The sequence below is a fragment of the Vulpes vulpes genome, chromosome 1 (genome assembly GCF_048418805.1).
Source record: "Vulpes vulpes isolate BD-2025 chromosome 1, VulVul3, whole genome shotgun sequence".
In the NCBI taxonomy this organism is placed as follows: Eukaryota; Metazoa; Chordata; class Mammalia; order Carnivora; family Canidae; genus Vulpes; species Vulpes vulpes.
Genome location: NC_132780.1, coordinates 140267855 through 140285506, shown reverse-complemented (window position 1 = coordinate 140285506; position 17652 = coordinate 140267855). Strand labels below are relative to the sequence as shown.

At 42.4% G+C, this 17652-nt stretch overlaps 1 protein-coding gene across 3 annotated transcripts in view; it reads right to left on the bottom strand.

Moving 5' to 3' along the window:
• Positions 1-17652, bottom strand: part of BICRAL (BICRA like chromatin remodeling complex associated protein) — a 78991-nt gene that overhangs the window by 13359 nt on the left and 47980 nt on the right. For all 3 annotated transcript variants that reach the window (XM_025990922.2, XM_025990923.2, XM_072732170.1), the window contains 2 exons: positions 1771-1876; positions 839-939 (listed from right to left, as the gene is read on the bottom strand). In XM_025990922.2, coding sequence (XP_025846707.1) covers positions 839-939; positions 1771-1876 — 207 coding nt within the window. The remainder of the gene's footprint in view (positions 1-838; positions 940-1770; positions 1877-17652) is intronic.

Sequence of the window (17652 nt, the reverse complement as noted above, 5' to 3'; positions counted from 1 at the left end):
AAGAAAAAGAAAGAAAGAAAGAAAGAAAGAAAGAAAGCAAGCTCTCAGAATAACTAGGAGGAACAGATCCAGGGGTTCCACAGTGGCTCAGTCAGTTAAGCAGTCAAGTCTTGATTTTCACTAAGGTCAGGATCATGAGACCGAGCCCCATGTAGGGCTCTATGCTCAGTGGGGAGTCTGCTTGAGATTTTTACTCTCTGCCGTGCGCCCCTTGCCCCCCGACCACTTGCATATGTACACTGTCTTGCTGTCTCTCTCAAATAAATTTTTTATTTTTTAAAGATTATTTTATTTATTTATTCAGAGAGAGAGAGAGAGAGAGAGAGAGAGAGAGAGAGAGAGAGAGAGAGGCAGAGACACAGGCAGAGGGAGAAGCAGGCTCCATGCTGGGAGCCTGATGTGGGACTCGATCCCCAGTCTCCAGGATCACACCCTGGGCTGCAGGTGGCGCTAAACCGCTGCGCCACTGGGGCTGCCCAAATAATTTTTTTTTTTTTTTTAAAGAAGGAACAGATCAACTTTGGCTACAATAATGAGTGATCATTTAACAGTAAATTACATTTTTTGAGTGCCTACTATTTATTGGCTGCTAGTATATTATTAATTCATGAGGAAATGACAGGTTGTAATGTGAGAAATAGAAAAGACACTTTAATCCCATAAACATTAACAAAGCACAGCCTGGCCTGCCAGGAGGTCTTTAGTGAGCACACTCTTGTGGGCACGCTTTTGTGTGCAGACAATGCCAGGCAGCAATTACCAAGCTGAAGATGACATAACTACATTTTCTCTCAATTATGTTCGACATTAAGAAGCAGCTATGCAAACTGTCTTCTACCTGCACAGCTGGCTGGCCAGGAGATGATCCAACTACTTTTTCCTGCTGTGGTTGTGTGGTTCCTAAGGACACCGGCATAACTTTGCTTCCAGAATCCTGCCCTATTAGAATGAACACATAAGACAACAGAAACAGTCAATCAAGCCCCTTATCTAACCCACAGAGTCCAATGTATATGGATTACTGACCATTCTGAAAGGGATTTCTTTATCATGGATGCTTGCTCTGAGGAAGGGGAGCATGAAGTACATTTATCTACAAAAGCTCTAGAGGCAGAGGTCAGGACTAGTGAAGCCTATTTAGGTAGTAAATAGAAACAAATACATACATAAATGGTAATAAATAATAGCTGTCAATGCTACAGTTTCAAATGACCCAAGGTCAAGGAATAGGCCTCCAACCAGTAATCTGTGAGTATTACCAAACTCTCAAATGCTCACAAATTAAGGAAGGGAGGCCCAAATAGGCAGCTGACTAGGAGTGTTCTTGCTTTTGACTTTTCTAGTATTTATTGAGCAGTGCAGCTATTCAATGTTTTGGAAGAAATGGAAGCCATAGCCCACATATTTTTCTCTTGGAGGGATTCCAAAGATACATAAATAAAGCAACATGAGGACAGTTACAAAGTCACCTGTGCCATATGGTACTAGATTTTATTGTTTCTAAGCAGCACATTTTTTCCACATAATTTAGTGTGTCATAATTAAACTAGAAGTGCTTTTTTTTTTTTCCTTTCTTGGTAGCATACTCAGTGAAGGTACAAACACAACATGGTCTATTATTTGGGTGGAAAGGATATAGATGCACGGTCTGAGCGGGAATGAGGTGGAATGGGAAAGGTTGCATGCAGGATGAGGCACAGCAGAAGAAATCCTCTGGGTTTGGGAGGGATGGGGGACAGCTGAGGGGAGCTTACTACAGAGGCTCCTGACCTGGCAGTGCGGTGTTCAGGAGGCCAGGGATCTGTGCTTGTCTCAGGCCATCTGTGGTCTTGGAAGCAGAAATGGGGGAAGTCTGATTCAAGCCTTTTTTCTGAGCCTGTGAAAAATATGGCCAAGAGGAAAAGTTAATTTCATGGCTAAAAGCTTTAATAGATTACTCAAAACACCAGTCAAGCCTGTTATGCCTACCTGGCATCACCTTCACGGTAGATTCCAAAGCAAGAGTTTTACTTTATTCTCTTATCACACTTGGAGAATCACAGAGAACACCCTTTAAAGAAATCTAAGGGCATGCTGAATTTTCTGGATGCCATTCATAGAGATGCTAAATTGAGACTAGACTGCTTTCCTGCTCCTGGAACTGTTGTGTTAGTGGTGCTCAGATGCAAAGGCTGAACCAGAAACTCAATTGCTATCCCTAACAGTTTCTCTCCCCAGTAATTTTCTATTACACTTGCAAGGATTCTGACCCTGACTGTAAGATCCTTATGTGGGGTCTGCATGGACTCTGAGTACTTGGTCAGGGCCCACGTGCCAACGCCAAACCTACTGTCAGCACTCACTGCTGTGTACATGATCTAGAGTATGTGTCACCTCTGCCACCAGTATGTCTCTAGTTCACATCATGTCATCATCAGGTGTAACTGGGAAATGTAAATTCAACTGAATATTAGCCCAAGGAAAATATTATTAGAAAAATTAATCTGGGGACGCCTGGGTGGCTCAGTGGTTGGGCGTCTGCCTTTGGCCTGGGGTGTGGTCCTGGGATCCGGGGATCGAGTCTCACATTGGGCTCCCCGCATGGAGCCTGTTTCTCCCTCTGCCTGTGTCTCTGTGTCTCTCATGAATAAATAAATAAAATCTTAAAAAAAGTTACTTAAAAAAAATTAATCTGATGTCCTAATGGGTGTGTGCTTCTTTTCTATGAATGAGGAGGATGAATTGGATGTTGTTTCAGGACTGGCAAAGCTCCTTTTGGCTTAAAAAAATCTGTTCTCTCTACAATTCATTTAAAGTAAGATGATAAGGGCTTTTAAATTACTCTCAATTTTTAACCGTCTAGGTCATTACTACTTCACAGTGTAGCAAGGTTTCAGAGTTTTTCCTCCAGTTTTATATTTTGTATACCATCAGTGGATGGATTGGTTGATTGATTTTTAAAGATTTTATTTATTTGTTTATGAGACACACACACACACACACACACACACACAGAGAGAGAGAGAGAGAGAGAGAGAGAGAGAGAGAGAGGCAGAGACACAGGCAGAGGGAAAAGCAGGCTCCACGCAGGAAACCTGATGTAGGACTCAATCCTGGGTCCCCAGGATCACACCCCGTGCTGACGGCAGGCGCTTAACTGTGCCACTCAGGCCTCCGGCTTCTCTTTTTTTTTTTTTTTTAAGACTATTTATTTATTTATTAATGAGAGAGAGAGAGAGAGAGAGAGAGAGAGAGAGATAGAGACACAGGCAGAGGGAGAAGCCCGGCTTCTCTTTTCTAATACAAAAATGGAGAAGGATTTGACACTACCCAAGAAAGACTGGAGGAGGTCATTACAAAGTTGGAAATGGTCACCTTGCTCATCCTCCCATTAGCAGGGAAGATCAGATCTACACCATTCTAGGCAGACAGGTAATACATTCTTAGTAACAAAACCACTAGGGTAAAATTCTCCCGTGTTTGCACGCAGCATTTCCGCCAGAACGGAACTCCACTCTCCTACTGTAGGAAGCTGTCCACAAGGAGGGCACTGGGATTGTGGAGAGCCCTGTGGCGAACAGTTAGCAAGGCCTTCCTCACAAATATTTTCAGGGGAGGGACACAAAGGGCCACCTCGGAAAAAAACAAAACAGATAAAAGTTGGGAAAAATGTGGTTTAATAGGGCAAGGCTATCCACTAGGAGGGACTCTGAACTAACCAGATAAACAAAAGAATAGATGAACAAGAGTGAAAATGTTCAAACGACCATAGTCCTTATGGCAGTGCTGTTATTACACAACAGTTGGGGATTTTTTCCAATGTACCTAGTTCACATGAAACAGAGGAATATCATCCTTACTGCTTTAAAGCATACTTTTAAAAAAATGGCATTATCCAGCCTGATCTCCTACCTTATTGACCAGACATGACCTAAAGTGATTTATAGCTAATAAACAGATGAATGACAAAATCCCTGCATTTGTAAGTAGTAAAACTAAAAGAAAAGCAAGGAAGAAATCACTACAAAAGCCAGGAGAAAGAAAGGCTGTGGCTGGGAAGGCATAATGGAGGAGGCTAGTTTCTGGGACTCCTGAAAATATTTTATTTCTTGAGTCCTCGTATGGATGGGAATTTGCTTTAGAATTCTTTGCTAACTGTACACTAGTGTTTTCTCTTTCTTTCTTTCTTTCTTTCTTTCTTTCTTTCTTTCTTTCTTTCTTCCTTTCTTCCTTTCCTTTCCTTTCCTTTCCTTTCCTTTCCTTTCCTTTCCTTTCCTTTCCTTTCCTTTTTTCTTTTTTCTTTTCTTTTCTAAATGTGTTCTCTTTCACAATACAGAAGAGTAAAAGCGAAAAAACCTAGAACAATCCTAGGTTAAAACCTGAGAATTCGCCATCAACTTGAGGGCATGAAGTACTGTTGTGTCTAAAACAAGACTATTCTCTGAAAGGGACACCTCTCATCTGAGCGCATTTTAGAGTGTTTTATGGTTCCCTTGCACACCTGTGTGAGTCTAAGCATTGGCATCTGTGCATTTTGGGAAAATAGTCACTGCACTTGTTACACTGTGGGGCAACTGCAGGGGCTGGGGCAGGTGGCGAGGAAGAATTAGAATCCACAGGGGAACCTATCCTGGCCCCTGCAGTAGAATAACCTCAATGTAGCTGCTCTGTATGTTTGGAAAGCTCCAGTACCTTGGGGACTGCTCTGTCTCCAGAAGTTCACTGGTTGCTCCCAGTCCACTTATCTTCAGGACGGGGCTTTTCTCCGTCTGGTTCACTGCTCTATTCCCAGCACCAGAACAGGGCTGGCACCACAGTGAGCACACAGCAAATAGTTGTTAAATAAACTGAGTGAATGAATTCCACTGCAGCAGGAGTCATGGGGTCTGTCCCTCCCTCCCAGTCCAACCACTGCCCCCTTCAGGAACCATCAACTTTCTCCCATTCCCGAAAACTTCAGGTTGCTCACAGCTGACAATCTTTTCCAGAAATAAAATTTACCATTCTACTGTTTTTTCTTGAACTCTTAGAGGAGACTTGCTCTTTGAATATATTTTCTTAAAAAAAAAAATATATATATATATACACATATATATGTATATACATATGTATATATATATTTTTCTTCACAAATAGACTATTTAAGGATATTTTATTGAGAACTTGGCTCAAAGAACTCTGCTAATATCAATATACATCTTAATTTTTTAGATCCTATGGATTCTATATTTTTACATGTAAAAATACAGAAAAACCCCAGCAAATAAAAATATTTAATACGTCAATTCCCCACTGTGATACTCTTTGAAAGAAACAAATTCCAACCCAGCAAGACGACTTGCTATTATCCAATATCCAAAAGATATTATCCAACAACAGGAGTTTACTGAATGAGGGAGATGTCTGGGGTCTGCCCAGCCACACTCCGCTCTGAGAACTGCCTCACTGCCACAGAAATGGGCTGCAGCTAGCAAGGATGGAGAACACACAAATGTGTGTGACCTGCCAGAGCCACAGAAAGCTAAACTTCAGGAAGGGAAGGAGCACTTTTTCTTCCATCTGAAACTGCCAAGCCTGGGGCACCTGGGGGGTTCAGTCGGTTAAGTGTCCGACTCTTGATTTTGCCTCAGGTCATGACCACAGGATCACTACACCTGGCTTCACACTCAGCAGGGAGTCTGCTGGAGATTCTTCTCTCTCTCCTTCTCCCTCTGCCGCTTATCCCCCCAATCAATCAATCAATCAATCAATCAAAAGTGCCAAGCCTGCCAGTGTAGCAGTTTATCTATCTAGAGGGGCACTTTTTCTTAAATTGAACAAAGGCCTAGTATAGAGCAGCAGAGGCCCTGTATGGCTACTTCCTCATGTCACCCATGCCCCTGCCCTTCTGGCCATGGCTTACTGCACCATCATTCAGACTCTCCTGGGTCATTTAGGCTCTCTTGGGAATTTATTTGATTTTATTTTTTGGGAATTTATTTTATTTTATTGTTTAAAGATTTTATTTATTTATTCATGAGAGACACAGACAGAGAGAGAGGCAGAGACATAGGCAGAGGGAGAAGCAGGCTCCATGCAGGAAGCCAGATGCAGGACTCAATCCCAGGACCCCAGGATCACACCCTGGGCCAAAGGCAGATGCAGATGCTCAACCACTGAGCCACCCAGGCATCCCTCGCCTGGGAATTTAGAGTGGTGGTGGGGAGTGGATACCCAAGGGCAGTGGTTCTCAAATGCAGGTATAAACTAGTCGCATCAAGATCACCTAGGGAGCTTCTGAAATACAAAGTTTCTGGGTTCTATCCACAAGATTCAGAAATCTGATGTGGGACTTAGGAATTTACAACTTTAAAAAGCTCTCCAGGGATCCCTGGGTGGCGCAGCGGTTTAGTGCCTGCCTTTGGCCCAGGGTGCGATCCTGGAGACCCGGATCGAATCCCACGTCGGGCTCCCAGTGGATGGAGCCTGCTTCTCCCTCTGCCTATGTCTCTGCCTCTCTCTCTCTCTCTCTCTGTGACTATCATAAATAAATAAAAATTTAAAAAAATTAAAAAAAAAAAAAAAAAAGCTCTCCAATTGATTCGAATGCATTACCAAGTTTTGGAAACCACTGCATTTGCCAGTTTCTGTTAAGTGCTTGGATAATAATGTAAAGCTGGACTAGGGAGGCTGTTTTGGTGGAGAAGAGTGAGAAAGAACAGTTAAGACAGACAGAAGGTCGCACTATCCTGACTAGGCCAAGAGAACAGCAAAGAACTTGATTTCTGGCCTTATGAGGAGCTACACTATACTTCCTAGACATTCTCCCTTTTTGCTAAATGTGTTAGGGTGAGGGTTGCAACACAAAGCACCTTGACTGAGGCATTTGGGTGTCAACTGTGTACACAGCACTGTGGTAATTACAGAGAAAGCAGGTGAAGGATACCAACACAGTGTCTGCCCTCTGAAAGCTCGCCATTCAGAAAACACCCAGACCCACCCCCACGCAACTGATCAGTGCACTGTAATTCTGGTCTCCGACCTCAACTGGGCCTGCATGTCTGTCCGGCAATCCTTTCTTTTCCCTGGTCAGCTCCTTTGCCCAGAATAGCATTCTACTCAATGCTATTTCATTATCTTCGAATCTGTAAGCCAGGTAAGAACTCATTCAAACTCTCTACCACCATGGGTATAACCTTACCCACATCCCCAGTCGATCTTTCCTTGCTTTTCTCACTACAATGGCAGAGGCATCCCTCCTCTCTTCTACAGAGAATCCCACCAGTGCTCTGGAATTCATGTCCATCTCCTTCTCATCAGTTTTGAAAAAAGTGCAAGACTTTCCCATGTTTTAAAAAAAACAAAATCCGGGACACCTGGGTGGCTCAGAGGTAGAGCATTTGCCTTTGGCTTGGGGCATGATCCTGGAGGCCCTGGGGTTGGGTCCTGCATAGGGCTCCCTGTTGGGGGGGCTGCTTCTCCCTCTGCCTGTGTCTCTGCCTCTCCTCTCTCTGTGTTTCTCGTGAATAAATAAATACAATCTTTTAAAACAAAACAAAACAAAAAACCAAAAAAACAAAACCAAAATCCTGTGGCTATGAATTACCTCTCTTTTTCTGAATGTTGTTTGTACTCATTACCATGCCTTCCATTCCCGCCTTGGTCTACACTTCAGTCTGGCTTCTACACCTAACACTCCAGGGAAACAAGTCTTACCAGGGTCTACTTGGTAAGACAGTACCAACCTATTTGTTGCTAAATCTGTCAGAAGCATCCAGATCCTTACTTCCACTGACTTCTCAGTGACACTTCACTCTGCCAACCTCTGCCCCCCTGCCTGTAACATTTCTTTTCTTAGCTTCCAAAATCTGAACCCCATCGGTTCCTCTCTGGAACCTTCTGAGTCTCACTTGTGGACTCTTATTTCTATGTCCATTCCCTAAATATTGAGGTACTTAGGGGTTCTCTTCTGGCTACTTTTTTTTAAAAAAGATTTTATCTATTTATTCATGAGAGACACACAGAGAGAGAGGCAGAGACATAGGCAGAGGGAGAAGCAGGCTCCATGCAGGAAGCCCGATGTGGGACTTGATCACGAGACTCCAGGATCATGCCGAGCCGAAGGCAGATGTTCAACCACTGAGGCACCCAGGGGTCCTGCCCCCGCTCCATTTCCCATCCATTTCTACCACTTCAGTTACCATTTATATATGCTGGTCAGACACCATTTGAGTCCACATTTTGGTCCTATGTTTCGGTGAATATAGCTGTTTATCATACTGTGTGGTTGTCCTATAGGTTGTTAGACTTGACAAACATATCCTAAACTCATGATTGCCCTTCCAACCACAATTTCTTCTCATGTTCTCTATCTCAGTGAACCTGGTATCACTGTCAAGAGTCTATGTATCATCCTTATTTCTCCACTACAGCCAATCAGTCAAAAGTTCTATTTAACCTAGGTGTCTCAAATCCATTCCATTCTCACAATCTCTGGTGCCACCAGGCTGGTGTAGGGCTTCAGCATTCCATGCTTAGATTATGACACTGGCTCCTTAACATGATATACAAGATCCTGTATGATCTGATCCTTGCTCATCTTTCCCGCTGAAATCTTCTGCACCTCACCTGAACTTGTTTTCCTGTCCCCTTAGTATCACAGTCTCTTCTCTTGCCAAGCTTTGCACTGCCGTTCCTACTGCTGGAAAATTCTTCACTCAGGCCCTTGCTACTTAGGTAACTCTTCCTTCCTTTAGTGAGTCTCAGTCAGAAACCACTGTCTTGGGATGCCTGGGTGGCTCAGTGGTTGAGCGTCTGCCTTTGGCTCAGGATGTGTGATCCAAGGGTCCCAGGATTGAGTCCTGCGTCGGGCTCTCCACGAGGAGCCTGCTTCTCCCTCTGCCTATGTCTCTGCCTCTGTGTTTCTCATGAATAAATAAATAAAATCTTAAAAACAAAAAGAAAAAGAAACCACTGTCTCAAGGAAACCTTCCCCAACCATCCCATCTGGGTCAGAGGCTTCTTTTCTGAGCCTGGCATTCTGCATTACTTCTACCAGAGCATCTGAAACAGTGCCCTGTGGCTGTCAGTTTCTCTGTCTGCATCTTGCCGTGCAATAGACTGTTGTATCCCTGGGACTTGGCCCAGGGCTTGTAGGTACTGAAGTACTGTGGAAGGAAGGAAGGAAGGAAGGAAGGAAGGAAGGAAGGAAGGAAAGAAGGAAGGAAGGAAGGAAGATACGAAGGAAGGAAGTGATTATGTACCTAGTAAGGAGTCTCTATGGACAAAAAGTATCTGGGGAGACTGAAAAAGGATTCATTCTTTTTTTTTTTTTTTTAAGATTTTCTTTTTCTTTTCTTTTTTTTTTTTTTTTTAAGATTTTCATGAGAGACACAGAGAGAGAGAGGCAGAGACATAGGCAGCAGGAGAAGCAGGCTCCATGTGGGGAGTTGGATGCAGGACTCAATCCCAGGACCCTGGGATCATGACCTGAGCCAAAGGCAGATGCTCAACCACTGAGCCACCCAGAGGCCCCAAGGCTTCAATCTTTTAGGGGCTTTGGGTGGAGTCCTTTGGGTGGCACACTGAAGGAAAGGAAGCACTTCTACCTGCTAGGAAAGAAAGTTGTTTTTTTTTTTTATAAAGATTTTATTTATTTATTTATGATAGTCACACACACACACACAGAGAGAGAGAGAGAGAGAGAGAGGCAGAGACATAGGCAGAGGGAGAAGCAGGCTCCATGCAGGGAGCCGGACGTGGGATTCGATCCCCGGTCTCCAGGATTGCGCCCTGGGCCAAAGGCAGGCGCTAAATCACTGCACCACCCAGGGATCCCTAGGAAAGAAAGTTTAATGTAAACCTGTCAGTAAAGACGTGGGGCTCACAATGAGTCTGGCCTAGCCAGGGAGATGTGGAGGAGCTGGTCTGCCTGGCTAAAATGAACGGTTTCCACCTAGAGAAGCTTAACTGCCAGCCAGGGGTTTGTACTTTCTCCTGTGGCGATGGGGAGTCTCAGATAACTTAGTTCAAGTTATCAAGCAAATGTTTTAGGAAGATTAATGTGGTGGAAATCTGCCTTTAGGAAGAGGCTGAAGGCAAATCAATCACCCAGATAATTGCTATATTTGTCAATGTGTTCGGGTCAGAATAGGCTTTGGAAATCATCTAGCCCAGTGCTTCTCTATCCTGGTTGCTCTTTAGAATCATTTGGTGAGCTTTTGAAAAATGCTGATGCTTGGAGTCCTTTCTCCAGGTCATTTAAATCAGAATTTATGGAGGAGAGGCCCAGGCACCCATATTTTTAAAAAGCTTCCCAGGTGGTTCAATCGGATAGCTAGGGTTCCTCTTTTAGAGAAGAGAAAATTAGGGCTCAGAGAGTTTAAAATACAAACTTGGATCATAAAACCAGTCCCTGGCAAAGTAGGACCTACAAGAGAGCTCTGATTCTGTTTCTTTCTTTTTTAGATTTTATTTATTCATTCATGAGAGACAGAGAGAAAGAGAGAGAGAGAGAGAGGCAGAGACACAGGCAGAGGGAGAAGCAGGCTCCATGCAGGGAGCCCAATGTGGGACTCAATCCCGGGACTCCAGGATCACACCCTGGGCCAAAGGCAGGTGCTAAACCACTGAGCCACCCAGGGATCCCCGAGAGCTCTGATTCCTAATCCAACTCTTGTTTTTCCCATTATGTTGCAGTCTCTCTTCAAGTCTAGCTCAGGGTAAGGATGCAGAAAAGGAGAGAAATGGGAAAGGGTACAATAGAGCCAGCTAGCAGATAAAGTCCGCCTTTCCGAGCAATTTGGCCATGCTCTGAACCTCCATCTCCTTGACTGTGAAATGGAAACAGTAACAACTTGTAGCCCCAAGGTAAGGATTAGTAATAACATAGAGAGCCCCTGGCACTGTACCAGTTATTAATAACATACATGATCATTACTTTACTATTATTGGAAAGAACAGGTGTGAGACATTCAAAGATGAATGTGTAGGATTTAGTAACCTATTAAAAGTCTAGAAGGAGGGCAGCCCGGGTGGCTCCACGGTTTAGCGCCGCCTTCAGCCCAGAGCCTGCCTCTCATGAATAAATAAATAAAAATTAAAAAAAAAAGTATAGAAGGAGAGGAAAAAACATCAACTAGATTTTGGAGTCTGGGTGTCTGAAAATCCAATGGCTCCAGAGTAAGGTTGTCAGGCAGAGCTAGAGGGAGGAAGGGAAAGTAGGGAGGGGCAGGGAAGGGCTGGAGACCAGCTGTGATCACTCTGGCAACACGGAAAGCATGGTGGGTGCTGCTCTCAAGGGATTAATGATCTACTAAATCTTCTAGTGATCTAAGGAGATTTGGACTTAAATACTTCTCTTTGTTTAATAGGCTAAACTCTTGTAAATCACCTCCTTTAATAATTGAATTTGAATATTAATCTATTTACAAGAAAGTTTAAATCCTGTAAATTACTCTCTGCATTGAAGGATTTAAGTTCACAGGGCTCTCTGGAGAAATGGCTGATTTTAGGTCTGAGGCAAGGTAATCAGAAGACATGCCCACAGTATCTTGGGCCACAAAGTGCTCAAGGTAGATGGGGCCATGTCAAAGGCGTAGAAGCCAGCTTCAGCAGGCCTCCACTAACAACATTTGGGACATTTCTGGCATCAAAAAGAATAATGGAAGCAGTTGATTGCAACATTAATTGCAAAAAGAATACACAATCTTTTAGAGACAGGCACTAAAATATCACAGATGAACTTACACGTCTAGCTTAGCCTCAAAATTATATTGGGCAGTGGGAGAGGGAGAGTTAGCTGGGGATGGATGGAACAAGCACAGCCATGAGTCAGTAAGCACTGAAGCTGACTGTGCATGGGGACTCACTGCACTATTTTCTTTACTTCTGTTTATGTTTAAAATTCCCCATAATAAAACGTTTAAAAATGAATGCAAAAAAAAATCACAGAAAAGCCCTTAAACTATGAGTTCATAGCATTACGAGAGAGAGAGAGAGAGAGAGAGAGAGAGAGAGAGAGAGAGAAAGAAGAAAAAGTTCTTCGTTATGGAAAAGTCCCAACCAAAAATTCTAGATAGGAGAATACAGTTAGAAAATCATCATTTTGCAACCACCAATGTAGCGTTCAGTGAGGCTCACTGATGGAGTCTCATATCATCAGGTAAGAGATGAGGAAATAGGACAGTCACATGGTCCCAAAGCACAATCCTCGAGACCATTTCTGCTTTACAAAGGGAATAAGGTACTTCTGAGTGCCTGGAGGAGAAACTGGGCAGAAGCCACCTTAACCAAGTGATCACACCCAGAATCACCAATAAGAGGCCCAGCCAAAATTTTGTGTCTTGCCACAACTGTTTAGCTTGCCTCTGATCATGAGGACACAATCAGACAACACACTGAGGCTTCTCTGTAAAACAAACGATCTGGATTGCTGCAGACTGGAGGTGTGACAATAGATTAGATCAGTGTTCTTTTGATTGAATTTCGGAGTGAAACATTGTAAAGCACATTATTGGGTCAACTGAAGAAATCTGATACAATTTTACTGTATTAATATTTACTTTATTGAGTGTGATAGTGATATTGTGGTTGTATTGAAGAAGGTCCTTGTTCTTATGAGATAGCTGGTGAACCCATTTAGTTCACTCTTTAGATTTCTGGTCCGAGGTCACTTCCTCTGGGAAGTCTTCCCAAACTTTGTATTTGATTACAGTTTTCTATTACCTATTCTAATTGTATAGTGTTCCTTTTTTTCCATAGGCCTTACCTCTGGTTGTCGTATTTAGGGCTAAGAGGTCATAACATTTGTAACTTACTCTCAAGATGGTTCAGAGAAAAGTGTGTGTGTGTGTGTGTAGAGAGAGAGAGACAGGGAGGGAGAGAAACCGACACAGATAAAGCAAATGTTGCAAAACAAACAACAGATGAGTAATCTAGGTGAATGGGTTCACTGTACTCTTCCAATTTTTCTGTGGGTTTGGGAAGTTTTCACAATACAAAAGGTGGGGTGGTAACTTACATTACTCTATAAGAAATTGGTTATTTTGGAACTGGGTGGCTGGGGGATGGAAGGAGGAAAATTTTCACTATAATATATACCTTTCCCTATGATATATATACCTTTTGAATTTTGAACCAAATAAACTGTATTTTCCATACCAAAACCAAAATTTATATTTATTTTTATTTTTTTAAATTTTTATTTATTTATGATAGTCACACCAGAGAGAGAGGCAGAGACACAGGCAGAGGGAGAAGCAGGCTCCATGCACCGGGAGCCCGACGTGGGACTCGATCCCGGGTCTCCAGGATTGTGCCCCAGACCAAAGGCAGGCGCCAAACCGCTGCGCCCCCCAGGGATCCCCAAAATTTATATTTAGAAACTTATTCCTCTCTAGAATTAACCCTCTATAGGATTAAAACTCGCGGGGTTGAATTTCTCCAAATAGACAAACATGGAACGTCCCTGAAATGGTGTTTTTGTTTATTACAACATTCTATAAAGTGATTTGTGCAGAAAATTTACACAAATTATAAAGTAAAATAGAGTCACTCTAAGTGTTTCTGGATGTCCTGGGGGTTTGAATGTTAGATAATACCTCAACGTTACTTTTCTGAAAAAAATACTTTATTTATTTAGTTGAAAGAAAGAGCATGAGAGAGTGAGCACGAGTAGGTGAAGGGGCAGGGAGAAGCAGACGCCCTGCTGAGCAGGGGGCCCAATGCGGGGCTGGATCCCAGAACCCTGAGATCATGACCTGAGCCAAAGTCAGATGCTCAACTGAGCCAACTTGGGTGTCCCTCCCCTCAACATTACTTTTCTAATTCATGCTGCCTCTAAGGCTGCCCTCCTTTTTTTTTTTTTTTTTTGTATCCTCCTTATTCCAATACACTTGACACCTTAATTGTTCCAGAAAACCTACAGCAGTAACACACTTGACATAATACAACTGACCTAGTTCCCAATACTTTTTGGCATTAAAAGTCACAAAAAATTACTTTCAAGCTGCCAGTGGAGGCTTCTTACTACCTTTGGATATGAAACTTTTGGAAGTCAGAGATTTTTTTCTTAATCAAGTCATTACTTATTTTATATACAGAAAATAAGAGATCATGCTGTAGCTAATTATATATAATTAATTATAACAACAAACATAAAGCAGATTAATACATACTGACATAAAATGACCCTCAATTTACATAATTCAGTAAAAATATCCATGGTGTATTGTAGAGGAAAGAAGCTCTATGTGCTATTTGTTACTGTATATGCAGAGGGCATCTCTGGAAGACTATAAATAATCTAGAAATGATGGCATCCTCTGGGAGGGAAACAAGGGGACTGGCAGGAAGACTTACTTTTCACACTAAATAACTTTGGAACTGTTTTAACTTTTTTTTTTTTAAGATTTTATTTATTTATTTGAGAGAGAGAGACGGAGAGTAAGAGGGAGAAGCAGGCTCCCCGCTAAACAGGGAGCCTGATGAGGGGCTTGATCCCAGGACCCTGAGATCATGACCCAAGCTGAAGGCAGATACCCAACCAACTGAACTACCCAAGTGCACCCTGTTTTAAGTTTTTACCAAATGCATGTTTTACTTATTTTTTAAAAAATACATAAGTATATTTTGATAAATGCTATCAAGGTATCATGTCTTTTATGTGGGGCAAGTTTTTAAAACTAGAAGAAAATATGTAATTCTACTATCCAGAAAACTGGTGTTAATGTTATATTGCATTTCTTTCTAATGAAATTTCTGGATGTTTTGTAAGCAAGAAGGTTTTCTGTTTTTAATTCAACATACTGTCTCTCCTCATTATTTTTCTAAAAGTGAAAACAAATTATTTATTAAAAATACATTTTTTAGGGCAGCCCTGGTGGCGCAGCGGTTTGGCGCCGCCTGCAGCCTGGGGTATGATCCTGGAGACCCGGGATCGAGTCCCGCGTCGGGCTCCCTGCATGGAGCGGGCTTCTCCCTCTGTCTGTGTCTCTGCCTCTCTCTCTCTGTGTGTCTGTGAGTAAATAAATAAAATATTTAAAATAAAAATAAAAATAAAAATACATTTTTTAATATGTAGGCTCCAGAATGCAGGGCTTGAACTCTAGACCAAGATCAAGACCTGAACTGAGACCAACAGTCAGTTGACTAAACTACGCAGGCACCCCTACTTACATAAATACATTCATTCATTCATTCATTCATTCATCCATTCAATATTTTATTTATTTATTCATGAGAGACACAGAGAGAGAGAGGCAGAGACATAGACAGAGAGAGAGAGAGAGAGAAGAGAGAGAGAGAAGTAGGCTTCCCGCGAGGAGCCTGATGAGGGACTCAATCCCAAGACCCCAGGATCACGACCTGAGCCAAAGGCAGACGCTCAACCACCCAGGTGGTGGCCCCCTTTTTATTTTTATTTTTTTAAGATTTTATTTATTTATTCATAGAGACACACAGGAAGAGAGAGAGGGAGGGATGCAGGCAGAGGGAGAAGCAGGCTCCATGCAGAGAGCCTGATGTGGGACTCGATCCAGGGTCTCCAGGATCACGCCCCGGGCTGCAGGTGGCGCTAAACCGCTGCGCCACTGGGGCTGCCCCTACATTTATTTTTTAAGTAAGCTCTATGATTGAAACCATGACCCTGAGATCAAGAGTGTATGCTCTACTGACTGAGCCAGCCAAGCACCCTTCTTTATTATACATTTAAAAGCACATTTTAAATATTTCAAATTTAAACATATACTTAAAATAATTTTGTAAGCCATGCCCCAAATCTTTAGGTTTGTTTCTTTGTTGTTTTTTAAAGATTTATTTATTTATTTTAGAGAGAGAGTACAAGCAGGAGGGGCAGGGAGAGGAAGAGAAAATCTCAAGCGGACTGTACACTGAATGCAGAACCCAGCACAGGGCTCAATCTCATGACCCTGAGGTCACTACCTGAGCCAAAAACAAGAGTTGAAGGCTCAACTGACCAAGTTCTTTTTTGAAAACATTTTATTTATTTATTTACTTTTATATAAAAAGATTTTGTTTTATTTATTTTTTTAAAAGTAGGCTCCATGCCCTTTGTGGAGCCCAAAGTGGGGCTTGAATTCACAACCCTGAGATTAAGACCTAAACAGATTGAGTTGGAGCTTAACCATCTGAGCTACCTAATGCTCCAAGATTTTATATTTTTAAAAGTAATCTCTATGCCCACCATAAGGATTGAACCTACAACCCCAAGATAAGAGTCACACACTCCACTAAGACAGACAGGCATCCTTTAAAAATATTTTAAATAGGTACATAGCATTCATCACAGCCAATCATTTTATTATTAGACATTTGTGTTTTTAGAAAACTTTTTAGGGGATCCCTGGGTGGCTCAGCAGTTTGGCGCCTGCCTTCGACCAGGGTGTGATCCTGGAGTCCCGGGATCGAGTCCCATGTCGGGCTCCTTGCATGGGGCCTGCCTTCTGCCTGTGTCTCTGCCTCTCTCTCTCTCTCTGTCTCTCTCTCTCTGTCTCTCATGAATAAATGAATAAAATTAAAAAAGAAAAATAAAACTTTTTAGCCACCAAAGTGCAGAAGAGTATTTACAGCACCCTATACTTTGAATAAGAAAGGGAGGGAAATAAGAAAACATACCTGTATCTGCCCACTTGTGTGAAAATAAACATAGGATAAATCAACTAGAGACAAATGAGATTGGTGACTACAGAGGTGGCTGAGAACTGGTAGGAAAGGATGGAGGAAGGGTGAGAGAAGGGTGGAGTGAGGTCTCCAAGTACACTTTCTACAGAGCCCTGACTTGAAATCATGCTGATGGGACACACATTCAAAAGAAATTAAATAGGTAAAATCAACAAGGATAGTGGGGAAAGGCTCCTACAATGAATATGAACAGAGACAAATAAGCAGAACTGTATTTCAAATGAATAGCATAACTACACCAAGGGGGGGGGGGAGTACTCAGCCAAGTAACTGTTAAATGCAGTATTTTGAAAGATTTATTTATTTATTTTAAAGAGAGAGCAAGTGTGCATCTAGGCTGGAGTGAGGGGCTGAGGGAGAGGAAGAAGACTCTTAAGCAAACTCTCTGCTAAACACAGAGCCCAATGTGGGGCTTGATCTCCTGACCCTGAGATCACAACCTGAGCAGAAACCAAGAGTTGAATGCTTAACCAACTGACACCCGGGCGCCCCACAAACACAGTATTTTCACTATATACCTGTAGGCTAACAACAACTGTAAACCAATGCTGATGTCTTATTAGTAGGTTTGTTTTTCATGGTGGTATGGATTAGCAATTCTAAAACTATTTTTTGTGTATTTTAGGATCGAGCAAGTAAGTAAATGTCTTGTGGAACTGCCTTTCTCACTGTTAGAAAAAAAGGAAATATGGAAGATGTTTGGAAATGGAAAAGAAGGAGACTTGAATAGTGAACCTAGTGGTTTGGACTGGAATCTGAAGTATCAATATGAACTCATTGTATTCATTCATTTATTCATTCATTCATTCATTTTAAAGATTTTATTTATTTATTCATGAGAGACACACACAGAGAGAGGCAGAGAGACAGGCAGAGGGAAAAGCAGGCTTCATGCAGGGAGCCCAATGTGGGACTCGATCCCAGGACCCTAGGATCATGCCCTGGGCTGAAAGCAGGCATTAAACCGCTGAGCCACCCAGGGATCCCCTATTT